General features: G+C 34.6%; 1 protein-coding gene across 4 annotated transcripts in view; it reads left to right on the top strand.

The window, feature by feature from the left end:
- The window catches only part of LOC140434618 (ubiquitin carboxyl-terminal hydrolase 32-like), a 186,110-nt gene that overhangs the window by 118,320 nt on the left and 52,998 nt on the right, over positions 1 to 14,792 (top strand). For 3 of the 4 annotated variants that reach the window (XM_072523011.1, XM_072523010.1, XM_072523008.1), the window contains exons 5-12: positions 1,642 to 1,748; positions 6,370 to 6,768; positions 9,032 to 9,317; positions 10,989 to 11,128; positions 11,211 to 11,451; positions 11,517 to 11,890; positions 12,389 to 12,675; positions 12,731 to 12,919. In XM_072523011.1, coding sequence (XP_072379112.1) covers positions 1,642 to 1,748; positions 6,370 to 6,768; positions 9,032 to 9,317; positions 10,989 to 11,128; positions 11,211 to 11,451; positions 11,517 to 11,890; positions 12,389 to 12,675; positions 12,731 to 12,919 — 2,023 coding nt within the window. The remainder of the gene's footprint in view (positions 1 to 1,641; positions 1,749 to 6,369; positions 6,769 to 9,031; positions 9,318 to 10,988; positions 11,129 to 11,210; positions 11,452 to 11,516; positions 11,891 to 12,388; positions 12,676 to 12,730; positions 12,920 to 14,792) is intronic. The other variant, XM_072523009.1, reaches the window with a different exon arrangement.

Here is a 14,792-nt window from a genome sequence, read left to right as displayed (position 1 = left end):
TACTTTAATAAATGTTTGTGTGTTTAACATGTCTGCGCGCAAAAATATTAGTATTTTATGGCATCACTTTGAGAAAGGCATTAACAGTGAGAAAGATGTATGCAATATTTTCAAAGAAAAACTTAGTTATAAATCAACTACAGCAAATTTGAAAAGTCATTTAAAGTATTTCAGTATTTTTTTTCTTTGGTTCAAGAAAGCATGTTTGTTTATGTACTCGCTTATTTGAAACTACTGTTAAGCAATAAACTAGTTGAATAATTTAATTAGTTTTTCAACTAGTTACTGAAAAACGGTTCAGTTTCGTTAACGATAAAAAAGTCAACGACTCGCCTCTACTCTTTTTCTCGTTACTACAGTGTCCTTACTTTGACGACACGACGTTACCAAATAATTTTGTAAGAAGCTTTTTTATTGTGGCGTCATAATGCAGTTTATTATTTTTATTGGGAATAAGGCACAATGTGACTTTAAAATGAGCATATTTTGATGTTGTGATTTCCAATTCGGAAATCGTACTTAATCCTAATCAGAAATCCTCAGATTAGCAATTCTTCGTATTGGGTGATTAACTTCTCTACATTAAACATAACCAAACCACCGTAACATATTATGCTCTATTTTCCCTAGACGTTTCCTAATGTACTCTTTTTAATTTTATCCTTTTTGTCACTCCACTCATTCATCTAACCATTCTCATTTTCGCCATATGCATTCGTTGTTCCTCTTTCTTTTTAACTGCCCAACATTCAGTTCCGTACATCATAGCTGGTCTTAGGCTGTTTTATAGAATTTTCCCTTCAGCTTCATTGGAATTTTTCTGTCACATAACACACCATTCACTTCCTTCCACTTCATCCATCCAACCCTAATTCTACTGCATGCATCTCTATCTATTCCCCCATTACTCTAGAGTAACACCTATCCTAGGTACTCAAAATTCCTTTTCACAATCATTTCACCATCTAAATATATCCTTCTATTCGTACTAACTCCATCTTTAAATGTACTGTTCCAGTTTTTGTTCGAAGTCGCTTTCACTATTTCCTACTAACACTATATCATCAGCATACATTAAGCACCACGTAATATTACCCTGTAGTTTCGCTGTTATTTGATCCAGAACTAATGAGAATAAATTTGGACTAAGTACCGAACCTTGGGGACTTCCACACGAAATTTATCAGACTCTCCCACACATGTCCTAACACTAGTTATTCCCTCATACGTTTCTCTCACAATCTTTACATATTCACCGGCGACTCCTTTCTTATTGAGCACTCACCACATAATCTCCCGAGGAACTCTATCATATGCTTTGTCAAGATCAATCATTACCATGTGAGTGTTTGTTTCTTTATTCCTGTATTTCTCCATCAACTGCCTTATAATGAAAGGTAAAGACGTTTTTCGTTTCAACTTAACCTTATAAAGACGAGTTTATTGAATTAGTTACTAATATTAAGGTATAAAAATGGTATTAGATATTAACTCATTTAGTATAAATCTCTCTACCTTATGTCAAATCGACACAAAATGACATTTAAAAGTTGAAGATTTCTTTTGCGGAGATTTTTTGAATTACATGACATTGTAGATTTTTTTATAGATTCCATAACATAATTTATTATTTTCTTTTAGATTATTTTTGGCATTAGATGTAAACCGTGACGATCATGTGGATTTCAAGGAATTATGTTGCGGTATATCTGCGGCATGTAGAGGACCTATGGTCGAGAGAATGAAATGTAAGTATAATTAAATTGAGTTTTTTTATAATAGCTTTGATCGATATAAGGAATTAACAATAAATCCGAGAGCATTTTGGAACAAGAAACAAGAACAAGCTTATCATTATGTCACTATGAACACAAAATTAATAGACTCATACAAGTTTCCCAAAAGGTTCTGCAAATGTTTTCTTGTGGCACGTCTAAGTTAGATATGTTTGTATGTGATTAAGTCACAATGGATTGTAATGAAAATTATATTTTTATCCTCACGGACCGGAAGCATTGAATAAATTTCTGATAGCATCAACAGCAAGGAAGAATCAATTAAATTCACCATAGAAAAAGAAAACAACAATTCACTTCCTTTTCTAGATGTGTGGAATGTCTAAGTTACATATGTCTGCATAGGATTAAGCTACAATTCATTGTAATGAAAATTACACTTCTAGCCTCACGGACCAGAAGCATTGGATAAATTTCTGATAGACATCAACAGCAAAGAAGAATTAATTAAATTCACTATGGAAAAAGAAAACAACAATTCACTTCCTTTTCTAGATGTGTCAATCACACAACAGTACACAGAATATACGACCAAAGTTCAAAATACAGACACTAATGAAATGCATTTCAGGAAAAAAAACTGCTAACAAAGGTTTTACCAAGAAATGATTACCAATTGACATTTATAAACAAGGAATTCCGCAAGATTGAAGAAAGGAAAACACAAAAAACACCACAAGAAATCAAGAAACGCTCACAAGAAGGGATTTAAAGATGACAACAACACCATATGTAAAGCTTATTGGAAAAATTAAAAGAATAGGAAATAAGTACACACCGCAACATTCAAAACAACCAATATACTGAGATCTATTCTGTTCAAAACCAAACATGACAACACACAAGAAATATCAAAGAACTGCATTTATATAACACCTTGTGAATGCAACAATTTCTATGTGGAAGAAACCGCAAGTATCAGTATAAACGAACATGAAACATAAACATAAAAACAGGGACTTCGACAGATTACAGTTATGTAAATATGCCTGGTCATCATCTACGATTATACATAGTCAATACACAATACATTACACCATATAATACATCAACACATTGTCATAATACATAAACAAATAATACATAAACACAATAACACATATAACAAATGATCGCGACAAATGGAGAAGTATCATTGATCAGACTCTCCGAGCTGCTGAAGCTCAATGATGAACCACAAAACATCTGTCAATATGTTAATGACTATGATATTGATGACCGTAATAAATTAGCTTTTAATATTGTAACTCAAGCCTTTTGTATACAATTAGTGTATTCCCTCCCATTTTAAAAAATGAAATAATTTAGATAAAAGCCTCAAATAGTTGATCTTTTAAAAGCGTTTTGTGCTTTCGGGGTTAAAGTTAATACGTTCCCGAAAACGTTTGGAGATTTAGACAAGTGGTTTCTCAGAACTCATACGAAATAATATGAATCAACCAATTTACACGTGAGAAATTTAAAAAGATGAAAGTAGCTTTTAAGTGAAATAACTAATTAAAATATATACCTAATTAGGTCATATTATAATAAAATAATAAGAATATTAAAAAGAAAATAATTAAGTACAATAACCAAATACTTTTTCAAACAGTAAATTGAGTATATATGTAGCGGTTTATATTGCCTACCACATAGGGTATTACTTGTAGGGGGTTGAAAACTGGGGACAGAAATGGCTGGGTTGGAGCTAGGGTAAGCAAAACAAACCGGAACGTTTGCGAACGTCTGCTCTTGGTTTGATTGGAGAGCTGGATCGTGAGTAAGTGAATAAAAAAAAAGGGGAACTGCAAAGGGGGAACTACAAAAAGTGAATCAAAAAGGTACTTACGTGGATTCTGCTGGATGGAAAGATAGGTTTTTCTTTCCTAAAAAATACATCAAAAGGGTTAGAATCTTTTTAAAGGAAATAATACATCTCTTGGTTTAGGGAGAAACATTACATATTTATTAATATTTCACCATAAACAGTTACAAATACAAATAATAATAACAAATTACAAAAACGATTTACAATGGCTATTGGTTTTAAAAAAAAAACTCTAGACGTTGGGGACACTATAAGAACTTAAATTAATACTTAAATTAACTTAATAAATTGAAATCATCTAGATCTTTCAATGGAGCTTTACATTAAGGTCAACCTTTTTAAAACATAACAAAAGAAAGTCAAACTTTATGGTTAGGTATGTACCAAATGTTCTAAGGAGTAGTGATGCGCAATACAAGGTGTTGCTTCCTGATAACACCTCTAGCCACTCCTACTCAATTCCTATCCTCACCTCACCTGTACCAGCTAATGGAAGAAAAGTATAATCTGCCCTATTCATAAAAAAGGAGACAAACTGTTGTGTAAAAATTATAGAGGCATCTCTTTACTTTGTTCGGGATACAAAATACTTACAAACATCATTAATCGAAGACTCCAACCTCTCAGGGAAAAAATCATCGGGGAATATCAAGCAGGGTTTAGGCAAAATAGATCTACCATTGACCAACTATTTACAGTTAAACAAATACTAGCCAAAGCATGGGAATATGACATGGACGTTTACAATCTCTTTGTAGATTTTAAACAAGCCTATGATTCAATAGATAGAACAATTGGAAGAATTTGGCATACCATCAAAATTAATACGACTAGTGCAAATGACAATGATAGAAACAGAAGCACAGGTATGTATTCAGGGACAGATCACTGATGCGTTTACGATAACACAAGGACTGAAACAAGGTGACGGACTGGCCCCAACGCTCTTTAATCTTGTTCTTGAATATGCAATTAGACGGTTGACGGTGAGCGGAAATAACATACAAACAAATCTACCCAATTAGTAGCATACGAAGATGATATAAACATAATGAGCAGAACAGTGAATGCAGCGGAAGAAACCTACGTTGAGTTGAAACAGAGTGCAGAAGCAGTAGGGCTAGCAATAAATACAAATAAAACAAAACTACTCATACAAACCAGATCAAATAGACCGTCGCAACAATACTTTATTGACGATATAGAACATGTGAATAGATTCACATACCTAAGAATGGATCTGGTCGCAAGCAATGACGAACCGGAAATAAATAGAAGGCTTATGCTGGCAAATAAAGCCTATTTCGCGATGGGCCACATATTCAAATCGCGAGACGTACACCGGAAAGCAAAACTCCGGGTCTATAAAACAATAATCAGGTCCATAGTAAGTTATGGATGTGAAACATGGGTGGTGACACAGAAATCTGCCAATGCATTAGATGTGTTTGAAAGAAAAATATTACGTAGGATACTGGGCCCAATAAGTAAAAACAACAACTGGCGAATTAGGTATAATAGAGAAATATACGAGCAATATAGCGGACCAAAGCCCAATACACTAAACTGCAGAGATTACGGTGGGCAGGGCTCGTGGTTCGCATGCATGAGAATAGTATCCCAGAAAATTACTAAATGCAAGAATGCAGGGGAAAAGACCTGTTGGAAGACCTAAAAAGAGATGGGAAGACGAAGACGAAAAGAGATGGAAAGACGAAGTCGATGAGGATGCCAGGAACTGCCTGGGAACGCGTTCATGGAAAAGAACAGCGGTAAATGGAAATGATTGGAGAAGCCTGTTGAAGGAGGTCAAGGCCCGATTTGGGCTGTAGTGCCATTGGATGGATGGATGTACCAAATGTCCGAAGAAAATAATACTAAATTTTAAAACTTTATAAGAATAATTAGTATGACAGTTAGCCAATCCTAAAATTTATAATTTTATTCATTACAATTTTTTTAACTTGTCATGAAAGCAATTATTAATGAAAAATGTCTATTTTTACTTTGAAAAATTTTAACAAAAAAACACCTGACTGGCTATTATATTTTCTTTAAAAGTTTTGGGGCTGGAACTGGATTTAAAACACTGTAAAATAATACAAATGCGTCTCACAAGCTGCAAAATGGTCTGAAATGACCAGGGACAACAAATAGACGATGGAAGCTGGGCACTGGATTATGCAATCTTCAAAGCTTGGCTTTTTAAAAACTCAAGCTCCTGCTTGAAACCATGTGGACATCTTTTAAACTGTTCGAAACGCCGTCTTACAAAAAGGTAAAACACAACGAAAAACCGTTACGAATTTGATGAACGTTCGGACTAAACAAACGAAACCAACTGCCCTTGACAGCGGCTCCACCGATAGTGATCTCATAATCTTCAAAAATCATTCGCCCAACTCGGTAAAGCGGCTCCCGATCAAAAAAATACCGAAGAAATACCATCTGTGCTATATATTCAAACTTTAAAATGTGTTTTTATAAATCGCGGCGACGCAAAAAAGATTGAAATAATATTTTGGTGTTTTAATACATACAGGGTGATTTTTAATGCATACGAAAGAAAATACAAATGTTACATAAATATGTGGAGTAATTAAGAAAGTCAAAAACCGAGAAGAAACTACATAAAAGCAAATTTCAATATTTAATCAACTTTAGCAAACTTTAATATAAATTATGCTAAATTACAATATAAACCGTACTCTTAAAATTTCTTAATTCATTTACCTTTCACCTATATAACTATTTTTCTTTCAGTTTGTTTCAAAATCTTCGACATGGACCGAGACTGTTACCTGAACTCCGAAGAAGTTCAACACATGACTCAAACCCTAATAGTAGTAGCAAACGAAAACAAACTCACCTATTTCCAACAGTTCCAACCCGATCCTCTTCCAAAGCCCGATTTGCTTACCGACGTTATGTTAAGTGAAACGAAAAGGTCCGAGGCGGTGGGAAACGGAGATATGCATCGGGAAATATTGGCATGTCTGCAGTCGAAGTTGGATGACAAGGGCGGTCTAACACAGGAAGATTTCTTGGTGTGGAGCGTAGAGAATAATAGTCTGGTAGCACCCTTATTGGAGCTGTTATTTCAAGTGTGTCATGTATCTCTGGGGCTGAGGCCTCACTGTCGCCATAACGAATATGAAATTGGTAAGAAAATTTTTCTTTAAACTTTAGTAAGAATTTTATAAAAGTTAGAAACCGAGTATTTGGTTAAGATAAGTTATAGTTAAGATAAGCGAATCCAAATCAATTATGAATGAGTCTTAAGGTCTACAATATTCCATAATAAACGGGTATCCACAGAACTATAGCTAATGCTAAACATTTCGTATTAGCATATACTCAATTTTTTTAAATCATTTAGTTGTCCAGTCTTCATATACTTCGAATTTCCAGCCTTTACGCCGAGTTATGTTGTTATTGTACCGAAGTTCCAATATATATATATATATATATATATATATATATATATATATATATATATATATATATATATATACACACATATATATATATATATATATATATATATATATATATATATATATATATTAAAAAGTAGTCCTTACAAGTTTATGTTTAATAAAAACGTTCTTCAATACAAGTTCTATACAAATATGTATTACGTTAGTTATAATTTTTCGGATTTCGAATTTGAATTGAAGACCTCTTATTCTTCTTTTGCATGTACCGTGTTCTTTCAGAACTTAGGCTACCATCATAGCTATCTTAATTTTATTCGCTGTCATCTTAATTAGCATGCTTGTATCAATACCATACCAATCTCGCAAGTTCTTCGACCATTAAGTCTTTCTTCGTCCTGAACGGCGTTTGCCTGCTATTTTCACTGGTATATTTTGTAGAAACCTATACTTGGGACCTTTCATTACATGTCCGAAGTACTCCAGCTTTCTCTTCTTGATGCTTTTTATAATCTCAGTAGTCTTTCTGAGGCGTTCTAGTGTTGTGGAGTTTCGAATCTTCTCCATTCAAAAAACTTTTAATTCTTCTACAGCACCACATTTCGAAAGCATCAAGACGATTTAGATCACTTTTATTCACAGTCCAAAACTCGACACCATAAAGTATTACATAATACCTTGGACATCCTTCTAAAAGCGGCTCCGGTCTGCTCAATTTTGGATCTAATTTCACCGTGACTCTCTGCGTTACAATTTAACTGATATCCAAGATAAACAACTTGATCTACTTGCTCAAGTTTGGTAATATTTACATATATAGATGGTTTATATTCTGCTGTTTACTTATTAAACTCCATTCGCTTAGCTCGGGCATATTTTGACAGATTCATTGTCGGAAACCTACAACGCAACAATTCCTACTTCTTAGTATTAATAGCTCAAGTATCCTACTATTGCAGACTTCTTTATTTAAAAAAAGAATAATTATTCTAAATAGTGGAAGTGTATACTAAACCCATCAAATTTTGGGTAGTATATATTTAAAAAATATATTTTAGTTGTTATAATTTAACATAACTATTTATTATATGGTGCAGATAATAAATATTGATTGTCGGTAATTCGCAAAGTTCTATTTTATTTACTATTTAGTTTGTTTACTATTGATATTAGCTATGAGTATGTGTGCTTGGTTGTATAGTAATTTCCAGCCACTTTTAGGCTGTCAAAAAGTAACTAACTTCGCAAAAAAATAATTACTAAATTTACTAGACAGTTCGGACTACTAATAGCGAACCGAGTTTACGAGTATTTTCAACGATACTGTCAAATAATGTTTGCAGATCTGTTTGAGTAGAAGCCAGGAGTAATGTGTCGTCAGCATATCGCAAATTATTGATAACTTCATCGTTCACAATTATTAATTCTTGTTGTTCAGAAACGCATTTCTGAAAATTCTTTCCCCGAGGCATCCCCGCCCTACATCTCTTGATATTAATAGCCTGTGATTCCAAACCGTCTACTAAAACTGATGTTGTTTGATTCCAATATAAATTTGCAATTATGCGAACGTCTTCGCCATCCAATCCAATGTCTCTTCAATCAATATAGAGTGCTGACACGATTAAAGGCTTTTTGGAAGTTCATAAAACAACAGTACATGTCTACAGATATATCACGACATCTTTGAGCAAGCATGTTCATCCCAAATAATGTCTCTCTCCTTTAGAAAAATTTTCAATAAATGGCCTAACAAACTGATGGTTCTATAATCAGCACATGTTTTTGCTGTTGTATTAGGTAGGTGTCCACTGGTATAAATGGTATTGAAAAACGAAGTTATACCCTCTAAAACATTGCGATCTATTATTGAAAAAGTAAATCGAAGAGGACATAAGTACGTGTATAGAAATTAAAAGTTTATAATTCTAGATAATTAAATTGGTTGCTAAAAAAATATATATAATATTCTTTGTAATGACTTTTAGTCATGGGATGGCTAGAAAGAGAACAACGTAGGGGTTACCACGTAGGTCAGTTCTGGTACTTGATTTCCTCTGACTGGTGGAATCAATGGATGAACTACACAGCAGCTCCTCGAACTAATCTCGATATATGTAATTGCCGTAATGAAAGTAGATTACCGATAGAAGAAGGAATAGCGTGTGACGAAAGTCTCATTAGCAATACTACAGACTATACATCTACTTCTAACGATTTTAATTCCAATAGTATGGAATCTATGGGAGATCTACTGACTAGAGGGGGTGACAGGTGAGTAAGATTTGATATTTAAATGAATAATTAAAACTATATTTCATCTTTGAATTATATACAGGGTGTTTCAAAAAAGGTAACACCGTCTCTAGGATAGGTACTGTGTATCCGCTTATACGTATTTCGGCCTAATAAGCCTCTTCAGAACGGCTTTCACAGTCGCTCTGAACGTGAAAATAAATCTATTCTGTCTTAGGAAGCAACTCTAACATGGCTTGGAATGGACGCAAATAGCGACATCTGATATAAAATCCGTAAACTAATTTTCGAAACCAAATTCAGATTTTTGCTTTAATCTGTGCCTTCTAAGAATTGCAAAGCAAAACAGACGGTGTTACTTTTTTTCGTACATATATACATATATATATACATGTATATATATATATACATACATATTTCAGCCTATCACCATTTGAAAAACCTTTCTTTTTAAGAGTTTGTGCTTCGGTCACAATATTACACGTTTCGTTCTATATTGTGTCTCATCAGATAGTGTTAGTTCGGAGACAAACTCGGGACAGAAATGTGGGTCTCTTCATCAAATGTCTCTTTTAGGCCCTACATATAATTATGTTCGAGGCTTTCGCATATTGTTGTCTGTCTGTTGGATAGGCTACCTTTCTTAGTTTTGTTCAGCTTAGCACTGGATAAACTTCTTTTAATGTCCATAGAATGTGGTTCACTTCACAGTTTTCGTTGTAACATTGGCTTTATTGCAAGAGAAATTTTAACTATTTTAGTGTGCAAAACAACTTGTAATATTACCCAGCCAAATATGTATTACTGTGTACCTAATTAACTACTTGTTGAACTTAGTAATGTAAACCTCCTAATAACAGTTTGTTTGAGTAAACCTAAATGTTTACTTTATTGTTTATGCAAAATTTTAGATTTGGCATATGTTGAGTTGGTTTTACCGTTGACAAAACTAGCTGTGTGTTCCCTTATCCGTTTGTTAAAACATTCCTCCTTGGCCTATATAGGTCTACTTTTGGCTATGTACAAGCGATCTCATATACTACTCTTCCTTTCGGTTTGTAATTTAGTTTTTATTTAAGTAATCGATTATTGGAAGTGCATTGGAAGCGATTATTGGAATCCGTAGCTCGCCATATCTTATCGCGGGCTATGGAGCGGTGGATCGCCCAGAGGTATGCTTCCATGTTGTTTTATTTTCTCATTGATCAAGTAGATATTCAGTTGTTGTGTTACGTCTTAAATTCTGTCTATCAAGTCTTATAATACCTTTCACTCTTCTGAGAAATCTAATTTTGCTAGCTTGGATTCTAGAGTCAGTTCTTTGTTTGATTACTTGGCTTTCACATTCATTTAACAGAGTATCTGTGGCCACTGTCCTGTAATTAAATTTTACCATTATTCCTTATCTTTTTCTTCAATATATTGTGAATTATTTCACATATAGAACTGCCAATTTCTCTTCTAGTGGATGCTCGGTAATTGCTATTCTTATTATATTTATTGGGTCATTTTTTTTAGTTGAGTTCTGAATTATTTCACGTTATATATATATATATATATATATATATATATATATATATATATATATATATATATATATATATATATATATGTTTATATCATCAATTTTTTAGCTTATTCATCTTGTCATCATTTTCATATTTTTTATGTCACATAAAAATCTTGTAGGTGCAGTATTTCTTCTAGCTCTGGAGTCTCTAGCAGTTCAGGAACAGGCCCCAAGAGGAGCATAGGCCAACCAGGACCCATAGACAATTCCAGTTTAATAGCCGAACCCATGTGTAAGGTTCAAACACTTACAGGAGAGGGTAAGTTTAATCGTACACTATTTTTTAAACAAATATAACAGTTATACTTTAAAAACTCCTTTTAAAAATTATATGTTTTCAGGAGGCAGACTTAAACGAGATATGCCTTTGGTACAACATAGAGACTTTGAATTAGTGCCTGAATCATTGTGGAAAGCACTAGCGATGTGGTATGGGGGCCCGGTGCCACTTCCTAGACAAGTTATTTTACCGCCCGGACGAACTGAAGTAGAATTAGAATTATACCCAGTAAATTTAAAAATCCTTCGACATCTTGCTCAACAAAGAATAAGCACGGCTTCGTGGAGTAGTGTTGTGGGAGGGTGAGTCTTAATTGAATTAAATTATCCTAATAGCGTACTTAAACAATTATTTTATTATATTCTAGTTATGGTGCGGCAGCATTAAGTACTGCAGGCTTGACATCAACAGTTAATGCTAGTACTCGACGTTATCTTGCTCATACAGCAGCATTTTCGCGACTTGCCACTGTTCAACAAGTTACTGATTTTTTATGTCATCGTCTGAGCCTACGATTGGAAGATGCCAGACTTTGGTGGCTTAGGGAGCATGCGGCGAGCCTACTAGATGACGAAAATGCCACTTTGGAAGAGCTGGGAATTATGGATGCGGACCAAGTACTTCTTGAAGTGAGAAATAAAGATCAAACTTGGCCCGAAGAACTAGGACAGTTAGTGGCTGGCGGAGGACATGAAGTTGGTCTTAGCGTTGAAAGAAGACCTACTATTTTTCTTCCAGAAGGTAATTATAATTAAAACTAGTAATTCTCAAAGTAAAAAGACAAAATCCTAGTGGTTGGCTGTATACCATAGTTTAAAAAAACTTACATAGAAGTAAGAACTTTTTTTGTATAATGGTATACTATTTATTAAAATAATTTAAAAATTTTATCCAAAAGGATTACAAATCTTCAAAACGTTTTCGGTCCAGTCGCACCATCATTGGTGAAAAAGTATTAAAAGTAGTTGAAACTAGCTACGTAAACAGATGCAGAAACCCTTTTCTTATATGAAAATCATTGTGAAATATTAATGACACTAAGTAGATGTTATAAGATTTAACATGAAGGGAACATACATCTTCTCTCCTCGAAAGGGTGGACAACTTAGTGCAACTAATGGTAACAGCCTACTGAGTAACAGTAAAATTGTTTTAATAAATAATATACTATCACAAAAGAAGTTCTTATTTCTATGTAAGTATTTCTAACTTAAGTAATATAATGTAATGATTTTACAGGTGCTACCGGCCTTCACAACTTAGGCAACACTTGTTTTATGAACGCAGCTCTTCAAGCTGTATCGAACACCCGACCTTTAACACTTTACTTCAGAAGAGACAATCAGTTGTCAGAGTTAAACATTACAAACCCATCCGGTTCCAAAGGAGCTGTTGCCAGACGTTACGCGGAGCTTTGTAGAGAATTGTGGGCAGGATCAACCAGAAGTGTAGCACCTTTGAAACTAAGATACCTAGTAACCAAATATTCGCCGTACTTTCAAGATGGTGGACAACATGACTCACAGGTTTGTTTTAAATTAATATACTTTGTATAATATCCTTTATTTCATTACTTTTTAGGAACTTCTTGCTTGGCTTCTGGACACGCTTCATGAAGATTTAAATAGAGTAGCTGTTAAACAGTACACAGCACTGAAAGATAGTAACGGTAGACCGGATGAAATCGTTGCGGAAGAGGCATGGGAACAGCATTTGTCTAGAGATCACTCGATCATCACTGATCTTTTTTATGGACAATTAAAGAGCAAGGTATGTTTATTACTAATTTTCACAGTATTGCTTTAAGATTTTCCTCTTTACTAGTTGACGTGTGGGTTGCTAGTCCCCCCTCGGGCACATCCCCAGGTGGCAGATAGGGAAATGACTCCAGATATAGGTGGTACTGGGGAAATAAACTCGGTGTGCACCGAAACCAGTACACCGGCAGCGGCGTTCTCCAGGTCAGGAACGGCTACCGTGAACACCATTTTTTTCCGGAAATGGAAACATTTTGATAGCGGATGAACCAACAGTATTCGGTCCACAGCATAGAGAAGTGAGAAACCATTCCATTAATTTTTTCCAAGAAAATCATTTCCCCCAGTTTCCTACAGACCTTCAGTGGTCAGAGGAAAAATCTCCGGGAGAAAAATCAGAATTGCCACATGAAATGTGAAAACACTGTATAGATTAGGAAATCTATCGAATGTGGAAGCAGAAATGAGTAGAATGAAATGGGACATACTGGGAATGAGTGAAGTGAGATGGACGGGGCAAGGTGACATCGTGACAAATAACTGGAACGTATTTTACTACTCAGGCGACGATACTGCTGCGCAGTATGGGGTTGGAATGCTATTCACAGCTGAAATGAACTAATAGGTAAAAAGTTTCCTACCAATTGAGAATTGAGAATTCCTACCATAGAGCACAGAAGAGGTGTTAAGGATTTTTATGCTGATATTAAACAGGCTCAAAAACACATGAACAACAATGCTGTCCACATATTTGTGGGAGACTGGAACTCGTAAGTGGGAGATGGCCTCATAGTCTTAGGTCCTACTGCAGGATCACTACGGTTATAATGGAGTTAATCAAACTCACATTTTTACATACATTTAAAATTAGGAGAATACATTGATAATAGGTTATCAGTGAAAAAGTGGCCGCAAATATTTTTAATTCGATGAAAAAGACAGAAAAGATTTGATTTCACGTTCAAAGCGTCTATGTATCTATTGATACGTATTTCGACTTAATAAGTCTCATCAGAATAGTTATTCATAGCCGTTCTTAACGTGAAAAATAATCTTCTCTGTCTTATTAGGAAGCAACAATAACATGGCTTCGTTATGGAAGCAATAGCGACATCTGATAGAAAAATCGGTAAGATAGTTTCGAAACAAATTCAGATTTCTGCTTTAATCTGGAGCCTTCTAAAAATTGCAAGGCATGGCCAGAGGATAATAAGGATGTTAATAGAGACATGGGGAATCTATTTCGAAACTATCTTGTAAAGGATGAACAAATAGAACAGATAAGAGGACAAGCAGATGCAAATAAAGCCACAGGGGAAGCAAGTAGCCTTCGTCTACTGCCGAGAATATTTTGACAAGTCTTAAAGAAACATAAGCAGAAGCCAAAATAGGGAGGCAAAATTCTATAAAAAAAAAACCCTGGATGACAGACAATATATAGCCAAAAAAAAACAAAAATCGCCAGGCATATCTAAGCCTCAACTGGCTTCAAAGGAACAATGGCAAAACAAAAGGAGCGAAGAGGTAGACACATTATTTGCAGACAACATGACAGAAAACCAATTGAAAAAGAAGACAATCTCCCCATATATAAAAGAAACAAAGTGCAACAAAGCTCCTGGAGCAGACTTTTTAGTAGCAGAACACTTCAAACACCTCAGTGAAACAACAGTTAACAAAATTAACGTAGCTCTTGAATGGCAAATATATGAAACAGGAACGCTCTCACCTCACAGAACTGGCTAACTTTCCACATACATAGCCCTCCCCAAAAGAAATAAGGCACGAAAATGTGAGGAGCCTAGAAAGATAAGACTAATGAGTCTCGCTGCAAAAAGTTTTATGCGAATCATTCACAACAGAATTCATAATAAATGCGATGCATA

This window comes from Diabrotica undecimpunctata, chromosome 2 (genome assembly GCF_040954645.1).
Source record: "Diabrotica undecimpunctata isolate CICGRU chromosome 2, icDiaUnde3, whole genome shotgun sequence".
NCBI lineage: Eukaryota > Metazoa > Arthropoda > Insecta > Coleoptera > Chrysomelidae > Diabrotica > Diabrotica undecimpunctata.
The sequence above is the reverse complement of the archived record's forward strand: the minus strand, read 5'-3'. Positions and strand labels throughout refer to the sequence as shown.